Source organism: Apis cerana, linkage group LG9 (genome assembly GCF_029169275.1).
Source record: "Apis cerana isolate GH-2021 linkage group LG9, AcerK_1.0, whole genome shotgun sequence".
In the NCBI taxonomy this organism is placed as follows: Eukaryota; Metazoa; Arthropoda; class Insecta; order Hymenoptera; family Apidae; genus Apis; species Apis cerana.
The window spans coordinates 1,918,678-1,937,732 of record NC_083860.1 but is presented as its reverse complement, the minus strand read 5'-3'; the positions used below and the strand labels follow the sequence as shown (position 1 = coordinate 1,937,732).

Here is a 19,055-nt window from a genome sequence, read left to right as displayed (position 1 = left end):
AAAAATTTTTATCAATATTTCTAAATTAAAGCCGAATAATATTTATGCATATAAAAAAAATTATTTAAAATGTTTTTTATAACATATTTGAAGATTACTAAAATATTGTGATCTTTTTAAACAATTATCTTTTTATATAAATTATAAATAAATTGAAATTACATCATTTTCTTAAATTTGTTTAATTATTTAATTATTTAAATAAATAAATTTAATAATTTAATATTTTTTGTAAAAAACGAGAAAAAGATTCACAAAATATGATAATTATATATTTTTTGTTTTTCAAGATAGACATTTCATTATTTTAGCTTTAAAAACAAAATGTAAAAAATTATAATTAATATAATCATTTCTCTGTTATAAATGTCACATATATGTTATATTAATCAATTATATTAAATTTAAAAAACTATATCGCTTATATTATACTTTATATTATAATTTTTAAAATCAATTCTTTATATTATATTTTTAAAATCAATTCAAAAATATTTTGTCTTAATATTTTTCAAAATTTGAAAAATATGCATTTGATGATTATATATGATAAATACATAAAATGAAAGTTATGAATTTACGTTATAAAAATAACTCAAATTATTTTGTATAATTTATATACGAAACTAAATATTCATAATTCAATTTAATTAAATATGAAATATTAGAATTATCTACAGAAAATAACATTCTATGTATAATAAAAACATATTTTTATATCATACATAAAAAGAAACAAAAAAAATATTTGTATATACGAATATTTATTCATATGTTATTTCTTAATTAATGATTTTACAAAATATTATTTACAAATATATATATATATATATAAAATAAATATTAATTACGCCTTCTTCGAACTCTTGATATTCGCCAAGCATTCGGTTCTTCATACTTATTATAAAGCGGTTCTAATCTTTGATTTTTCTTGAATTTACTCAGTTTAGTTGGATCACTAAACTTGAAAAATGCTGGAGCAAACTCTACTAACCACTTCGGATCTATAGTTGTCACTTCTCTCATATATTCTTTTGTTGTTTGTACCAATTCATGATAAATGACCCATTCTGGTTGTCTATTAAATAATGCGCTACTTGGATGAATATAAACAACTTGACTATCTACTAAAGTTCTGTATCCTTCTTGAGGATCTTTTTTCGCAGCATTTCGAAAGAAACCAGAACAAACAGCTTTCTGAATTCTTACAGTATTCTTACCAGCAGATACTACATCCAATTTGTGTCTATCCATTATACCTAATAATTGTTTTCGAACATCCTGAGCGCGTTTTAATGTTCTAATTTGTACAAAATTTTCGTAACACCATGCATTACTAAACTTATTATTTCTCCAGGAATTATAAACTGCTAACAAAGTTAAATGATCACCTTCTGGTTGATTGAATTTGGCTTTTTTTTGATCTGCTAAAGCTTGTTTATCTTTTGGTCTATAGAAGACATTTTGAACAGATAGCATGCTGACAATAGTTAATATTTCATCAGAACATTGAAGATGCACACTCATGATGAGCATTTTGGATAAATTAGGTTCTAGAGGAAACTCTGCCATTCTTCTGCCTAATCTAGTTAATAAACCTTCATTATCTAATGCACTTAAGCTATGCAAAGATTCTAAAGCCATAATAAGAGATTCCACAGGTGGAGCATCCATAAAATCAAAATGTAATAAATCATTGATACCCATAGTCTTCAATTGCAATACTGTAGTTGCCAAGTTAGTACGTTGAATTTCTGGAACTGGCGTCGGAAGCATTTCATCTCTGTAAGCTCTTTCTGTGTAAAGTCTGTAACATTTTCCTGGTCCAGTTCTTCCAGCTCTACCAGCTCTTTGCTTTGCAGCTGCTTGACTTATTGGTGTTACTATAAGACTATCCATTCCAGTCTTAGAATTATACACTTTTTGTTTAACAAATCCTGGGTCAACTACATAATAAATTCCATCAATAGTTAAACTCGTTTCCGCTATATTAGTAGCTATTACTACTTTTCTGGAACCAGGTGGAGCTGGTTCGAATATTCTGGTTTGCATCTCTGAAGGAAGTGCCGAATATACAGGTAAAATAATTAATTCAGGCACATCGGGACCTAAAGATTTCATACGTTCATATAAAATTTCGCAAGCTGTATCAATTTCTTCTTGACCAGTCAGGAATAGAAGTATGTCTCCTGGAGGTTCTCTTAAATGTATTTGCATTACTGTTATTAGTGCAGCATCTAAATAATCTGTTTCAGGTTCTTTAGTATACATGACTTCAACTTCGAATGTCCTGCCAGGAATAGTAAAAATCGGTGCTTCAAAAAAATATTGAGAAAACTTTACAGCATCTAAAGTAGCACTTGTAACAATCAATTTTAGATCCGGTCTACGGCGTACAGCTTGTTTCAACAATCCAAAAAGAACATCCGTGTGAATAGTCCGTTCATGTGCTTCATCCAACATAATTACGGAATATGTTTTTAAATCGAGATCCATAAGACATTCTCGAAGCAACATACCATCAGTCATATACTTTATATTAGTTTCTGGTCCAGTACAATCTTCAAAACGAATTGTATAACCAACTTCTTGTCCTAAACGGCAACCAAATTCTTCCGCCACTCTTTTAGCAACTGACATAGCTGCTACTCTTCTAGGTTGAGTACAACCGATCTTTCCACGAGCAGTAAATCCTGCTTCACCTAAAAATTGTGTAATTTGGGTAGTTTTTCCTGATCCTGTTTCACCAATTACAATCAAAATTTGATTATCAGTAACAGCTTTAACTAAATCGTCTCTGAGTTTATATATTGGTAAGCTCTGACGCTGTTCAAGAAGAGTTAAATTTGTTTTCTTGCCAAAGGAAGATTTTTTCCCTCCTATAACGTGTTTTTTCCACTCGGGAAGATCTTGAGTTTGAAGGCCAATCCCGCGCATGTTTGCAGCTAAAGTTCTGCTTTCAGCTATAGAATTTATGAAAATTTAATGTATTTTTAATGTAAATATTATATTTTATATATTAAAGAATTTATAAAAATACAAAGAAATAAATTGATTACCTTCGGGTAAAGGATCGATCCAATTTTTATTAAGACCTGTTGGAACAGAATCCATTTCCTGTTCTCTTTGCAACATTTTTTGTTCCCTTCTTTCTTTTGCTAAGGCACTCTGCATCATTGCAGCTTGTGCTAAAGAACCATCAGGATTTTTTACTATACGGACAGGACTTAAATCTCCAAGAGCTCTTCCATGTCCATGTAAAAATGGCGGTTCTTCTTCTACTAATTCTATTTCAACATCTTCTTCTTCATCATCCTCGCGTGGAAGAATTCCAGTTTCCATATCGAATTCTGGCAATTCACTCCTATAAATAAAAATCAAATTATTATACAATAATTTATATATTATATATAAATTACTATATTATGGAATTTAATTAGTTTTAAATAATACCTATCGATACAAGAAGCAGCAAGCATCTGCTTAATTTCCCATTTTTCTGGAGATGATAATCTTTGCACTCGTTTCCTAGAATAAGTTTCATCTTCATCCCAATTACCCTGAAGTTCTAACAAAGAAGTAGGTCTATCTGGATTTCTTAAATGTTTTTCATCTTCTTCGGTTTTAGTAACAGTCACAACAGGATTCAAATCTCTACCAGTTTCTTGATCAACATCTTTCATGCTTAAAGAAACCTATTAAAATTCTTAGATTATTATAAAAAAAAATATGAAATATTTATTTTATTTTATAAATTCTTATACCTTTTGTCCACCTATATTGAGAACCTTTACAAGCACTTTCTGTCCTCTAGATACTACATCACTTGCACTTGCAACTCTTCCCTCTCTTCTTAATTGTGAAATATGAACCAAACCTTCCCATCTTCGTTTCAAGCCTTCTAATTGAACAAAACAACCAAAAGGTACAATATTAGCTACTTTTCCTGAATAAATTTTGCCAACTTCTGGATCCATGGAAAGTTCCTCTGCAGATCGTGATCTAGATCGATCAGATTTATTAGAATATCTATCTTTATGAAATTTTCTATCTCTTGATCTAGATCTCTTACGATCTCGAGATCTATGATGTCTTCTGTCTCTAGATCTTGATCGATCTCGTGATTTTGAACGAGATCTAGATCTGGATTTGTGTCTTCTATCTTTACGATATGGTGAATGTGATTTATATTTTCTTCTATCTTTTGATCTACTTCTTCTAGAATGTCTACTTTTTTTATCATTATTATCATTTGATTGATCATTCTTTTTGCTATCCTGTTTGCTAGATTTTTTTGATGGTGCTAATTCCTCTAAACTTGCCATAGCACTACTGACTATATCATCTATTATTTTTGGCTCTTCATTTGGTAAAGCCAAAACAGGAAATTTTTGAGCTAATTCATCTTGTTTTGTTGTAGATTTTGATAACTTTTCTTGAGACTTAGTTGGCTTCATATGTTGTATTATTCTTAACAGATTAGCCATAAAAGATTCCTAAAAAATAATCAATTAAATATTAAAATATATATAAATAAGAAAATAAAGTTGAAAAAGAAGAAAGTTGAATTTTATATGTTATTACCGAAAATTCTGCTCCATTTTCTATAAGAACCTTCTTAAATTTATCAAATGTGTTATTTTTTTCTGCCAAATGAATTATGAATTCAGCTATAAGAAAATAAAATAATTTAATAATAATAATTGAATAATAGATTAATTAAATAAGAAAATTGATGAAAATTTTCTAATAAAAAAAAATTAATAAAGAAAAACAAAAAAATATATTATGATATATGTATATTATATGAAATAGGTTAGAGAAGAAATCGATATTTTATGTCATATAAATAAAATAATTTTTTTTACCTAAATCTTTGTCATTTAATCCTAAATGATTTTCTAATTCTGTACAAATTTTTGACACTAATGATAAATGTTCAAGCTTTGCAACTTCATCCATTTTTATTATTTAGAGTAGTATATGCTTTAAGAAAAAACAATACTGTCAAGTTTTATATCATGGTTCGTACTTCCAGTTGACATAATTTTTCAAGTTGACATTCCGAAATTTGCAATAGAATAAGGTGGTAACTCTGCTCATTTTTAAATAATTTTTAATTTTCTTATGATGATTTTCTGATATTAAAATTTATATATCTTAAATTCGTTGAATAATACCTAATAACAAAAAAAGAAAAATAAATACATATTTTTATATCATATACATATATACATATAAATGAAAATAAAAATCTATAATATAAAAAACGTATACGTAGTTTTAAAATCATTATTCATTCTTTAAAATCATTCTTGAATATTTATGTTTATATTTATGTTTTTCATGGCAAAAAAATGAAAATTAATTATAATTATTGTCTAGAATTTGTTGTCCAAAATTGATACTATTATTTTATTATAAATTGGTTATTTTTATGAAAATATAATTGAATTCAATATTTTTTTTTTTTTAATAAAACTTTATAAGATTATTGATCTTTTCATAATATATTTTTATATATTAATAAAATATAAAATTGTAATATTCCCAAAAATTAATTTTATAATTTTAAATTTTAATCACGTGGTTTTATTTACAAATCATTATGATATATAGTTAGACATATAACGAATGATAAAGAAATTATACTATGATAAAAATATAATAAAATATTCTATAAAAGATTAAAGATTAATTTTTTAAGTAAATTTATATTACATTTCTAAGGTTAATAAATTGTAAATAAATAAAAAAATTTTGATTAATAAAAATAAAAATTTAATTATATCAATAAAAATAAAAAATAAAATATTTCATTCAATCTTTTCTTCCTTCTTACTTCTTCATTAATAGTCCTACAGTATAAAGAAAAGGGGAAAGAGGTTTGTACTTTATTATTATAATTTTTTATAAAATTATGTTTTACAGCCTTAAATATATTCAGAAATTTGAAACTCTTAAAAATAACATATATATTTTTAAATTTTATGTTATAATGCTTTATATGAATGATATTTTTCATAAATATTAAAATTGATATATTGTTTATTTTCTTTAATGTCATCATAGTTAAAGTACAAAGTAAATTAACGACATCAAAAAAAAATTAAATATGTTTGTTTCAATTTTCTGTTTAACGTTTTCAAAAATGAAGTGAATGTGACTAAAATAGAACTTATGATAGTATTAATATGTATTGAAAGTCTGAAAATAATTATTAAGTTGTTATAAAAATAGAAGTGAGTGAAAAAAAGTGAATGAGATTGATTAATATTTTATTATATTATCGCAAGATTATTGATATATTATATACTTTTGAAAAAAATTTAAGACTTCTCTAATATTCAATATATATTATGAAAGTTTCAAGGTTAGAATGACCAACAAATTTCGTGAAGAAGGAGAACTATATACAATACTAAAAGTATTTTTGTAACACACTTAATATAAAAAAAATTTATAAAATAAATATTCGAAAAAATGGAAACTATTAAATTAAATGAAAATCCAGTACAAATATCACAATTTTTAACGCGTGTTTATTATGCTGCTAAAGATGGTATGGCTATTATTCTTTATAATCTTCTTAGTAGCCAAGATCCTAACATGGTTAATATTATCATTAATCAAAAAGTATTGGAAGATGATGGACAACATTGTACACCTCTAATAGTAGCTGCACGATATGGTCGTATTAAAGTAGTTAAAATATTACTCGATAAGTTTAAGCCTGACTTGGAGCAGGAAGGATCAGTTAAATTTGATGGATATATTATTGAAAGAGCAACTGCTTTATGGTGCGCTGCTGGTGCAGGACATTTGACAATTGTGAAGATATTAGTAAAAGCTGGTGCCAATGTTAATCATCCTACTAAAAGTTTATCTACTCCATTGAGAGCAGCTTGTTTTGATGGACGATTAGATATAGTCAAATATTTAATAGAGCATAATGCAGATATAAATATTTTAAATCAGTTTAATAATACATGTCTAATGATTGCTTCATATAAGGGTCACTTAGATATAGTAATTATTGTTTTAATAATTAATCACTTTAATAAGTTAAAATTATGTATTTAATTTATAATATGAAATTTAGCATTTTTAATTATATTTCTAACAGGTGACATTTCTTTTGCAAAAAGGTGCAAACCCAAATGAAAAAGCAAATTGTGATACTACTGCATTACATTTAGCAGCTGAACGTGGATATACTAATATAGTATCCGTATTATTAAAATATGGAACAAATATGACAAAAGATACTAATGGAATGACACCATTGACAGTAGCAGCTGAACGAACTAGAGCTGAAGTTGTAGAATATATAATAAAAAATGTGAAACTTACTAAAGAAGAAACAATTGAAGCTTATGAACTTCTTGGCGCTTCTTATGCTAATGATGAACGCAATTATTGTTTAATATTAGCATATAAATATTTATGGAAAGCAATGAAATATAGGTAAAAAGTATTTATAATTTTATAAAGTGTTTAAAATCAATTAACTAATTCTTGGATATTATAGATTTAAAGATCGACGAAATATTATTTATAAAAAATTAGGTGAAGGTATAAAAGCATATGATAATTGGAAAGAGTGTGAAACTCCAGAAAAATTGAGAAGTATTAGAAATAATCAATATTATATGCATATGGAATCATTGACTATACGAGAAAGGATATTAGGTTCGAATTTTATTCTAATAAATAACAATTAGGATAACCAATAAATAATATATATATATATATAAAAGAGTTTTTTTTATTTTTTTTTATCTTAATAATTTTTTTTATCTTAATCATTTTTTTATTTTAATCCATTTCATTATTAGGACAACATAATCCAAAACTACCACAACATATTGTATTTAGAGGAGCAGTTTTTGCAGACAGTGCTAGATTTGATAAATGTATAGATCTCTGGCTTCATGCATTATACTTGAAACAGTTAAATAATATGTCAGTTATAAAAGATCTTTTAAGATTTGCACAGGTATTTTTAAATCTTTATTTATCAAATAATTAAAAAAATTTGTTATTTTTTTATATTATTTTTTTTCTACTTTATATCTTTTTAGGTATTTTCACAAATGATAGATATAGAAGTATATCTTGATCTCTCTCATGTATTGAATGTTCTAGAAGCCTGTGTAACAGAACTTACTCGTAATAAAGCTAAAGTCAATAATCCTGGTTCTGAAGAAGATATTGAACAACATATTGTAAATTAAAAAATTGATTTATGTGTTGAATTAAAAATTATGAAATAACTTTTACAAATTAAAAATTGCAGGAGGAGATTGAATCAAATATTACAACTACATTGTATATAGTAACAATATTAACAAAACTTTTAACATTAAATGAGAACAAATATGAAGAACAAGATAAAAATAAGGCATATCATTTAGTTCATAAACTTTGTATTCTACGATTACGTTTAAAAGATGGTCAAACATTATTACATCTTGCTGTAAATGCGGCTACTGTTGTAGATGATTTTCATACTAATTATGTTTGCAAGTAAGTTTATAAAATAAATATATTTATATTTAAATATATTTATATATATATTAAATAATTATAATTAATTTATAAATATATTTATAAATTCATAAACAATTTTTTTTTGTTACATTTGATAATATATGATAATATCATTAATATCAATACAAAAACATATTTATTATGTATTACCATTTTGATATTCCAATAAACTTGAAATATGTTATTAAAGATATCATTTTAATTTTTTTTTATACATAACGATTTAGTTTTCAAATTATATGAAAAAATATTTTTCATATGTTTCATATATTCTGATACAGTTGTTTCCAACTTGTTTAATTAACTTATTAACTTGTTAATTATTAAAAGATAGCATTTTATATTTTTATTTTTTGTATAAATAAATATCTGAATTAAACTTTTTTACAGATTCCCTTGTGCTGCAACAGCTAAATTATTTATATCTTGTGGTGCTGATGTAAATGCAATGGATAATGAAAGAAATACACCATTACATATTATTGTTAGCTATAGGGAACCTATTAGGTATAATTTTATTAAATAAATTAAATTTCTATAGTTAGATATAGATATGTATATTAAATTATATATGTATATATATGTATATTATATTAGATGTAGATATAGATATCTATATTCTGTATCTGAGAATCAAAGTGATTCTTTTTTTCGTTATTTATATGATAGAATATAAAAACAACAATGATTATATATTAGTAACATTAAACTTAAAATTTTTCATACTAGTAAATCTTCAATTATTTTGATAAAGTAAAAAAAAAATGACATTAAAATTAAAAAAAGTGGATTTAAATTCATGTATTTGGTTCTCAAATACAATATTATAATATTATTTTTTACATTATTTTCATATTATTTTCATTTCACATTCAATTTCATATTATTTTCTATTATATCATATTTGAAATTTTACAGTGATTTTATGACTCTTCATTCCATTATTATGGCACTTATAGAAGCTGGAGCTCATATGGACATAGTAAATAGCAATGGAAAAACTCCATATGATGCTGTCACTACAGGTCTTTTCAAATAAATTTAAAAATATAATATAAATTTATTAAATTTATTTATATTAAAAAATAAAATTAAAATTTTTTTAATTGTAATAAATTTGATTCTATAAATCTATGTAATATAATTATATTAATGAATATAATTTATTTATTTTGTTAAATATTTTAAATTATTAAATTTAATATAATTATATAATCAAATTTATTTTTGTATAGGTGTAGCAGAAATAATATTAAGGACTCAAACAAAATTATCCTTAAAATGTATGGCTGCAAAAGCAATAAATGCTTATAATTTATCATATTGTGGAAATGTACCACGTTCTTTGGAAAGTTTTATTGAACTTCATGGATCCGGCCCTAATCGAAGTTAAAAGCAATTATTAAATGAAGCAGTAATAGATATGTTACATAAATATTTATATTAAATATAATCAATTAAAGTTATTTATTCTTGACGCGTGAGCTTTTTAAGAGTGTAATGCACGAAACTTTTAAAATTATTTAATAATTTCTTATTTGATTAATAAGATTTTTTATTAACAAAACAATGATATGAAAACAATTTTTACATTAACTATATGCAGATAACGAATTTAAACTAAGAAAAATATTACAAGTTTTTGATAGATAAAACAAAATTAATTATTAATTTTAATTATTTAACAATTCCTTAAATCAAAGAAAATCTACAGATATAAATGATCTTTTAATTATTAGACAGAAAAAAAATTAACATTTATTAATTTTAGATTATTTAATATCAAATTTTTTTTATCAAATTATGAATATATTATATCTTTTAAGAATTTTTTCTTTTATACAATAGTATTATTAATTAATAATTAAAAAAGAAGTACACATTTATAATGTACATACGTGATTTATACATAAAATAAATATATAATAAATTATACATAAAATACAGCATTGTTCTGAAAAAAGTAACAGTCATCTAACTCGAAAGAACATTATTATCTTTATTTTTTTTTTTTTAAATCGCCCGCAAAGTGAAAAAATGAAAGATCTATAAAAGCGAGAAGCTATAAATCTTTATATTATTTAGAATCATTTAATAACAGAAAAAATTTTTATAATTCTTTTTTAAAAAATGACCTATGGGTTTTTGCCCATAAATTACTTTATGATTTGTCGTTATCGCTCGTCCTTCTCATTTCTTTGAGTTAAAATAATAAACTAGTCTTGAGCGATATGCTTTTTTGGAACAATATTGTAATTAAATCTACATTACAAATTGTAATTAAATGTATATATGATATGAATGAATAATGTATAGTTTAATCATCTATATATATATATATATATATATATATATATATATATATATATATAGGTATGTATATATATATTAATAAATGTATGTATGTGTGTATGTATGATATTAATAAATGATACGGTATTAATATAATAAATATATAGTACTCATAAATTGTTCAAAATAATCGCAATTGATAATTGCCAATCAATAACAAAAATAGAAAAGATTTTTTGTAATGTTTTTTGTAATTTTTCATGTATTTCATCAATAATATATTATTTTCTAATAGATCTTTTGTATAATTCTTTTTTTTTTATAATATAAGAATTTCAAAAGAATTAGGTGTGATCTCGAATTATATTTTTCAATATTCAAAATATGTATATATTTATAAAAGCTTTAATTATGGACAGATCTTGCTACATATATATTACATATTAATTTAAATAAAATTAATAGATTATTATTATTAATAGATATTATTAATAGATTATTTAAATTCAAATACATAAAAGAGAAACTAGAATATACAAGAAAAAAACTCTGATTTTATAATAAAAACGGTTTATTTACTCATCAAAGATTCTTCCATATATTGCTAAAATTTTTATACATTCTCGAAATCATTTTATTTATTCATTACTTGTTTATATTTAAAAAATATTTAATAAAATCTTGTAAAATATAATTCAATCAAGAAATCAAAATTTCTTTTTTATTCCCATTATAATGTTCGATTAGAATTAAAATAAAATTAAAATATAAATTATATATATATAAATAAAAATTATCCAATAAATTTAATTAAATTAAATTTCTTCTATTATTGAATATAAGTATTATTTTGTTAATATAAATTATAAATATTAAATAATAAAGATTAAGAAATTAGAATTATTACTATTCAAAGAAAGTGAATGTTTTTAAAATTGATTGAAATTGTAAAATTTAGATTTTAAAAATTAAATTGTAAAATTTATTATTTATAATCTCAAGATTAAAGCTATTTATTTATTTGTTAAATTATTTTTATTATAATTATTTTTTTAATTTATTTAATTAAAACATTTAAAAAAATAAATTTAAATTATTATATTATACATTTAGTTTAGAGTTATTACATTTTTATTAAATTACATTATTAAGAACAAAATAATTATTCATGAATGACAATTTAATTTTTAAGTAAAAATAATTACGAAATAATATGAAACTAGATTGAAATCTAGAGAATTTATAATCGATTTAGAATGCTAAAATTTAAAATAAAAAATTATTTTTTCATATATTAATTTTTTTATCTATTTTCATAAAAGTAAACAATTAGTATAGTAAAATTAATATTGATGAATATATTTTATTTTGTTAGGCAATAATAGCAAATGCCAATAGAAGCAGCTTTTGAATGAGCTATAAAATTAAAATAAAAAAAAATATTTCTGTGAAGTAAAAAAAATTTTTTCGTTTAAATTTTAAATTTTATTGATAAAATTTTTTTTTTTAATAATGATTGCATGTAATTCTCAACAACTAATTTCCATTAATAGATCCAAAGAGGTTAATATTATTTATTATTTTAATTATATAATATGTTATATTGATATACATATAATATTACATTGATATCATATAAGAGAATTAAATTATTATATAATAAGAAAATAAAGAAGCTATTTTAAAATTATTGATTATTTGCATTAATATTAATTTTTTAATTTGATTAGTATGATAACTTAATATTTAATAATATTTATTATAAAGTATAATTAATATTATAATGCATACATTAACCTATTTTAAATTATAATAAATTCAATTATATTTATAAATATAAATTTATAAATATTATTGAAGTTTAATATAAATTGCAAATATTTCAATAGGAAGAATTGCAAAACAAAATTTTTACAAAGGAAGAAGTTGATATATCCAAATTTCCAATAATTGAATTTAAAGGATATGTTAATTGTGTCAATGGTTTTAATGATTGTGCTATGATTTGTGATGATATTATGTAAGATTTATGTTAAATTATTTTAAAAATAATATGAAATATATAATATAAAAAACAAAATATTAATATGTTTTGAACATTTTTTTATAATTTATTTAGAAAAGAAGTAGAAAATTCTGATCACAAAGAAATATTAATAGGATTTGATTTGGAATGGCCTTTTAATTTTCATACAGGAAGTGGAAAAACAGCCTTAACACAAATTTGTTTCAATGAAACTATTTGTTATTTATTACATATATATTCATTAAAGAAATTACCTGCAGCATTTGTAATTCTTTTAAGTCATCCAAAAGTAAGATTAGTTGGAGTGAACATAAAGAAGTATGATAATTAATAAAGCATTATTATAATACAAATTATATAACAAAATTTTTCATAATTTATTTCTTTACAGCGATATTTGGAAATTAGGCAGAGATTTTAAAGAATTTCCTGCTTCTAAAATTGTTGAAAATAATTGTATTGATACTGGTAAATTTGCAAATGAAATATTAAATAGATCTTGTCGATGGAGTTTAGACAAATTAACAGCATATTTGGTTAGTTTATTATATACATCTTAAATTTTTAATCTGATATTCTAATATTCTTTATTATTATAGAGAATAATAAATATGAAATGGAGTTAATATTTATTATCTTTCTTGTTTCTTAACTATTTATATTATTATATTATATATTTATATTATTAATATATTATAAATTAGGATTTCTGATTTATTAACAATTTAATTATTTTTTTGATTTTAGCTAAAAAGAAAACTCAATAAAGATCCAAAAGTAAGAAAAAGTAAATGGCATTTATATCCTTTAAATAATGAACAAAAAATATATGCTGCAACAGATGCCTATGTATATTTTTCATTATTATTATTAATATTATCATTTTTAATTTCTTTTTTAATTTAATTTTAATATTAATATATTTATATTTTTTTAGGTTTCCTGGCTTTTACATACAATTATACAAAAACAGGCAGATATTAAAAAAAATATGATATGAAATGTTGAAATTAAATATTAAAATTATGTATAATAGTAAAAAAAATTAAATTTTGAAAAAATATAATTACAATATATTGTCTCATTATGTCTACAAAAATTATCAAAGTTTTGTGGACAGGTAGATTAAATTATAATTCTGGCCTTAAATTACAAAAAATATTGTCTGATCGACATCATCAGAAATTAAAAGATGAGAATTGTAATACATTAATATTAATTGAGCATAATCCAGTATTTACAGTAGGAATTAGAGATAAAATCTATACAATAGAAGATGAAGAGAGATTAAAAAATTTAGGTGCAGAATTTTTTAGAACAAATCGAGGTGGTCTTATAACTTTTCATGGACCTGGACAATTAGTAGCATATCCCATATTAAATTTAAAACAATTTAAAAATGGTATTAAATGGTATGTTTGTCAAATAGAAAATATGATTATTCGTTTATGTGCAAAATATGGTATTAAAGGTGAAAAGTCTTCTGATACTGGTATATGGATAAATGATAAAAAAATCTGTGCTATTGGTATTCATGGATGTCGTTATATAACAACACATGGTTTAGCTTTAAATTGTAATACAGATTTAAGTTGGTTTAATCATATTGTTCCCTGTGGTATTGAAGGAAAGGGTGTAACAAGTATTAGTCAAGAACTTAATACAAATGTTACTATTCAAGATGTACTACCTTTATTTCAAAATGTTTTTCAAGATCAGTTTGAATGTACATTAATTGAATATTCAGTTGAAGAATCTTCTCAATTACTTAAACTTGTCAATAATAGTATATGTTAATATAATATTTATTTATTTTCAAAAATAATAAATAATGATTTCAAATATATTAAAACAAATACTTTTTATTATAAAAATATTTAACCATTTGAAAATTACACTTTTTTTTTTTCATAAAATATATTTTATTATGCATTCTCTTTACTAATACACATACACACATATATATAAAATACAAAAAAGAATACTTTGTGATTAATTATATAATATTTTTAATGTAAGTATCATTTATGTTTACATAAGTATTTACATAATGAAATATGAATGAAATATAGTATTCTTGAAAAATAATATATTACATATAAACAATAAATGATATGATTCAAATTTAATTATAATTGCTAGATATAGCGAAAAAATTGTTTTCTTTGTTTTAAATCTATTAGTTAAATTTAAATAATGATGTTTAATGATGTTTGCGATTAACTTAACTATTTCTTCGATTGTGTGGCCAATGATCTTTAGATCTATAAGTTCTTTTTCCAGAAATATCTTTAATTATTTTAATATGAATATTTTAAAGATATGCTAATAATAATGATAATTATATTAATTATAATATAAATTAATTTATTTTTATAAAAGTTTTAATTATTTTTCAATAATTTTATTTTCTTGTTTGTATTTTATTTCTTGTTTGTATTTATTATAGTTAGAAAAAAATAAAATAAATAATTTTTTAAATCTTTTTTGAATTCTATTCATAAATATCTCTTTATTTAGTAGATTAATATTAAAATTTTTTTAATTTTCTTTGCAATTAAATCTAATTATTAGATAAAATTTTTTATTATATGTAGCAATAATTATTTTGCAATTAAAAAAAATTAATTTTTTTTCATGTTAAATATTTATCTTAAATAGCATATATATAGCATATATATATAATAAGCATATTTTATGTGCGTTCATAGAATATTTATTCCGAACATTCCTAATTCAAGAAGATTTAAGATTAGTATTATAAATAATACTATATAAGTAACACTAAATAATATAATATATAATAATAGTACATAATATACTAATATATATTATATAAATATAAATGTATTTAAAATATGAAAATTAAAAATGATGAGATTATTCATTGTTTTTTCCATGTAATGATATCAATATATATCTGATTAGCTGTTTTGGCGAAAAATACATTTCCGATCAGAAAAAGACAAAATCAAAAAACAGTCGATAGGTTGTAATGAAAGTTACTAGATGTAATTAGAAAATAATAGAAAAAGAATCTTTAAAATTAATGGTGAAAAATGCGTCTTTTAACAATATGATGCGAAGGAGCCATGTCAATATATTATATTTCTAAATTTGTGAATATTTATAAAGTGGAATTTTTGTTGATTTTTTTTTAGTGATTAATTTTTTAATAGTTTTATATTATGTTTTAATAGATTTAAAAAATTGTAAATATAATCTAAACTCAGATAAAGTAAATGTTTAACATTTTTGCATGAATAATTTTAAAAATTATCATTTATTGAAAAATAGAAAATGGAATGAAAGAAATATATTTTTTTATTATATATAATAATTTTATATATAATATTTTATTATATATATTTTTATTATATATGAATATGTTCATTTGATTTGGGAATAAACTTATGAATTTATGAATAACAAATAGATAATAACAACTATATAATTTTCTATTTTAAAAAAAATGTTTAAAAAGCAGATTATAGATAAATAGTATAGCATTATTTTAAATTAGCATTATATTAAAATATCTAATTTTGAATTATTGCAAAAGTATAAAAATATTCATAAAATTTATTACAAAATATATTATAATTTTTGCATCTAATAAAAATTCATTGGAAAAATATATCTCTTTTTTTTTTAAATTATCTTTTTATCTCTAAATTATCTCTAATAAATTAAATATCTGAAGAAGAAGAAGAAAAAGAAAATGATAAAAAGAGTTGCATTTTCTTATCATACAATAAATAAAAAAAAATAGAATATTAATATTATTAAATATAGTTAAAATTTTCATTTATATAATCATTTTGATGGAATAAATAATATTATAACATTGTCAGATTTTAAAATGTAAAAGATGGATCTATAAAATGTAAAATGAATTTAAATGTTAATAATAAATTTTAATAAAAAATATGATCAATTATAATCATAGTTTTAAAAATTAGCAAATTATATAATAAATTTATAATAAATTTCTCTTCAATACAAAAAAATATAAATATTTCTGAAATGAAAAATATGAATAAATATTTAAATTTGAATTCAAATATATTTGTTTAATTTTATCAACATATAGCAAATCAAATGCTAATTATGAAAACAATGAAAATTTAAATATTTTTTGCATTTTTTAATAAAACAATTTATAGTAAACTTATATAATAAAAATTTATATTAACAATTTAAATTTAATATTAGAAAGGCAAAATTTATTAAGATCTTACTTTTGAAAAGTTGATATGAAAATTACATTTTGTATATATAATATATAAATATTTTTCAAAAAGTTTGAAGAAGTAGAATATTTTAAAAAATATACAATATTTATACAAAAGATTATAAGTGTAGCACAAAAAATAATTCTTTTATAACTGACTAATATTGAAAAAAATTTTGAATTAATAGAATATATTATTCAAAACTATTGAAGAAAAATTCATTGTTGCAACAATAATTCAAAAATTTTAGTTTTGATAGTAATCGTATCAATAGTAATGAAAATTAGTTTTCATATATAAAAGGCTATTTATAATTTTTAAATTTTATTCTTAATATGATTAAAGTACAATACTCAAAATATTTCAAAACAATGATCTAATTGATTAATCTAATAGATTAATCTATTATATCTTATCAAATATTTATAAATTTTTAAGATATTTAGATATTAATTTTTTATTACATGAAAATAGAAAATAGTTAAAAGAAATTAATATTTTTAATGAAGACAATTTAATTGCATTAAAAAAAAATTTTCATTGATAAAAAAGCTATAATAATTATTAAAGCTATAATAATTATTAAATTGCTAATATGTTTATATAAAATTTTTATGAATATATGATATGACTATAGAAATTGAGTTTAAATGTAAATTTTTCAAATAATATAATATATATTATATTTTAGATATTTTGTATTTTTTTGAATATAATGTGCACTTCATTTAAATATTTTGCATAAATACATAAACATTTATTATTACATTATTTAATATATAATTTTTAAATTATTTGAAATTTTTAAATATATTAAATATTGAAAATTATAAAAATCAAATATATTATTTCAAATAAATTTTCATATAAATTGTGTAGGATAAATAATAAATTTATTAATTTTTCTATTAAAAAAATAATTATTACAATTAAATGTATTAGAATTTTGAAAAGTAACACAGAAACATAATAAAATATTTTATTGAATATACTTATATTTGTAAATATTATTCAAATAACAATATATATTGCATTATTGCATTCAAATTTATATTTTTTCTTTTATCAATAGAAAACGAAAAACAAAAATAGAGTGAAATCAGAGATGATAAATACAAGAATTTACAAGAATTTAATTAGATTTAAAAATATAGACATAAAAATGAATAAGAAACTGTTTTTTTAAACATATTATTTATTCTATTTATAACATTTTTTAAAATTTTATGTTTCTATGATGACTTCTTTTAAATATCTTGAAAAAAATTGTTATTTGCTCCTTATATATCAAAATTTTATATATGATTATAGAAGATATTATGTGTATCTTTTTTAAATAATCAGTTTTAAAAGAAAATTTTTCAAACTTTCTTCAATTGATCAAGAATTGATAAAAAATATTATTAAAAGTATTTTAAAATTTTTTTAGACTAATATTATAATATTTTAAATTAATATCATTTATTATCATATATAATTTCCATTAATATCTATATTACCATTTGTTTTACTACTGTCTATTACTTGAACTTATTTATTTATTCATGTAATTATTTTGCAAAATAATTTTTGCAATTTTCTTTTCCACAAAGTTCTTTTTTATTTGTCATTTTCTATATTTTGCTCTATATGCAATATAAAATTGTTTGAAAAATTATTTCACAAATATGATATTCATTAACATGATATAGTTTTTATTATTCAATTAATGCCAAAAATAATTAAAATTTTTCTCTCTGATAAATTGATAAATAATAAATTAACTTGATAAACTATTAATTTCATGACATGTATTTTTCTTTTCTTTAAGAATTTATATATATATATTTTTTTATAGAATAGAATTATTCTTATAATAAAAAAAAAAATAATTGAAATTATAAATTATTTCATCTTTAATCATATTGCTATAAAATTTGTAAATTATATTACTTATATTAATATAATTT

The 19,055-nt window shown here is 20.6% G+C and overlaps 4 protein-coding genes across 4 annotated transcripts; 3 read left to right on the top strand and 1 right to left on the bottom strand.

Moving 5' to 3' along the window:
* Positions 1–747: 747 nt before the first annotated feature.
* Positions 748–5,175, bottom strand: LOC107996181 (ATP-dependent RNA helicase DHX8). The gene is made up of 6 exons (XM_017054107.3): positions 4,869–5,175; positions 4,585–4,670; positions 3,765–4,496; positions 3,454–3,695; positions 3,060–3,364; positions 748–2,963 (listed from the first exon to the last, which is right to left on the bottom strand). Exons 1-6 carry the CDS (start codon positions 4,960–4,962, stop codon positions 844–846), a joined length of 3,579 nt encoding a protein of 1,192 aa, XP_016909596.1. The 5' UTR covers positions 4,963–5,175; the 3' UTR covers positions 748–843.
* A 778-nt stretch (positions 5,176–5,953) lies between these two features.
* On the top strand, positions 5,954–10,030 carry LOC107996366 (protein fem-1 homolog B). The gene is made up of 9 exons (XM_017054389.3): positions 5,954–7,029; positions 7,127–7,467; positions 7,532–7,692; positions 7,839–7,999; positions 8,085–8,228; positions 8,300–8,529; positions 8,944–9,060; positions 9,472–9,578; positions 9,789–10,030. The coding sequence occupies exons 1-9, from the start codon at positions 6,484–6,486 to the stop codon at positions 9,944–9,946; spliced, it is 1,965 nt and encodes a 654-aa protein (XP_016909878.1). The 5' UTR covers positions 5,954–6,483; the 3' UTR covers positions 9,947–10,030.
* A 2,171-nt stretch (positions 10,031–12,201) lies between these two features.
* On the top strand, positions 12,202–14,729 carry LOC107994250 (3'-5' exonuclease). The gene is made up of 6 exons (XM_017051053.3): positions 12,202–12,408; positions 12,735–12,865; positions 12,965–13,189; positions 13,263–13,407; positions 13,619–13,720; positions 13,809–14,729. Exons 1-6 carry the CDS (start codon positions 12,358–12,360, stop codon positions 13,869–13,871), a joined length of 717 nt encoding a protein of 238 aa, XP_016906542.1. The 5' UTR covers positions 12,202–12,357; the 3' UTR covers positions 13,872–14,729.
* LOC107994256 (putative lipoyltransferase 2, mitochondrial) lies at positions 13,958–14,729 on the top strand. The gene has a single exon (XM_062079877.1). It carries the CDS (start codon positions 13,958–13,960, stop codon positions 14,666–14,668), a length of 711 nt encoding a protein of 236 aa, XP_061935861.1. The 3' UTR covers positions 14,669–14,729.
* Positions 14,730–19,055: the final 4,326 nt, after the last annotated feature.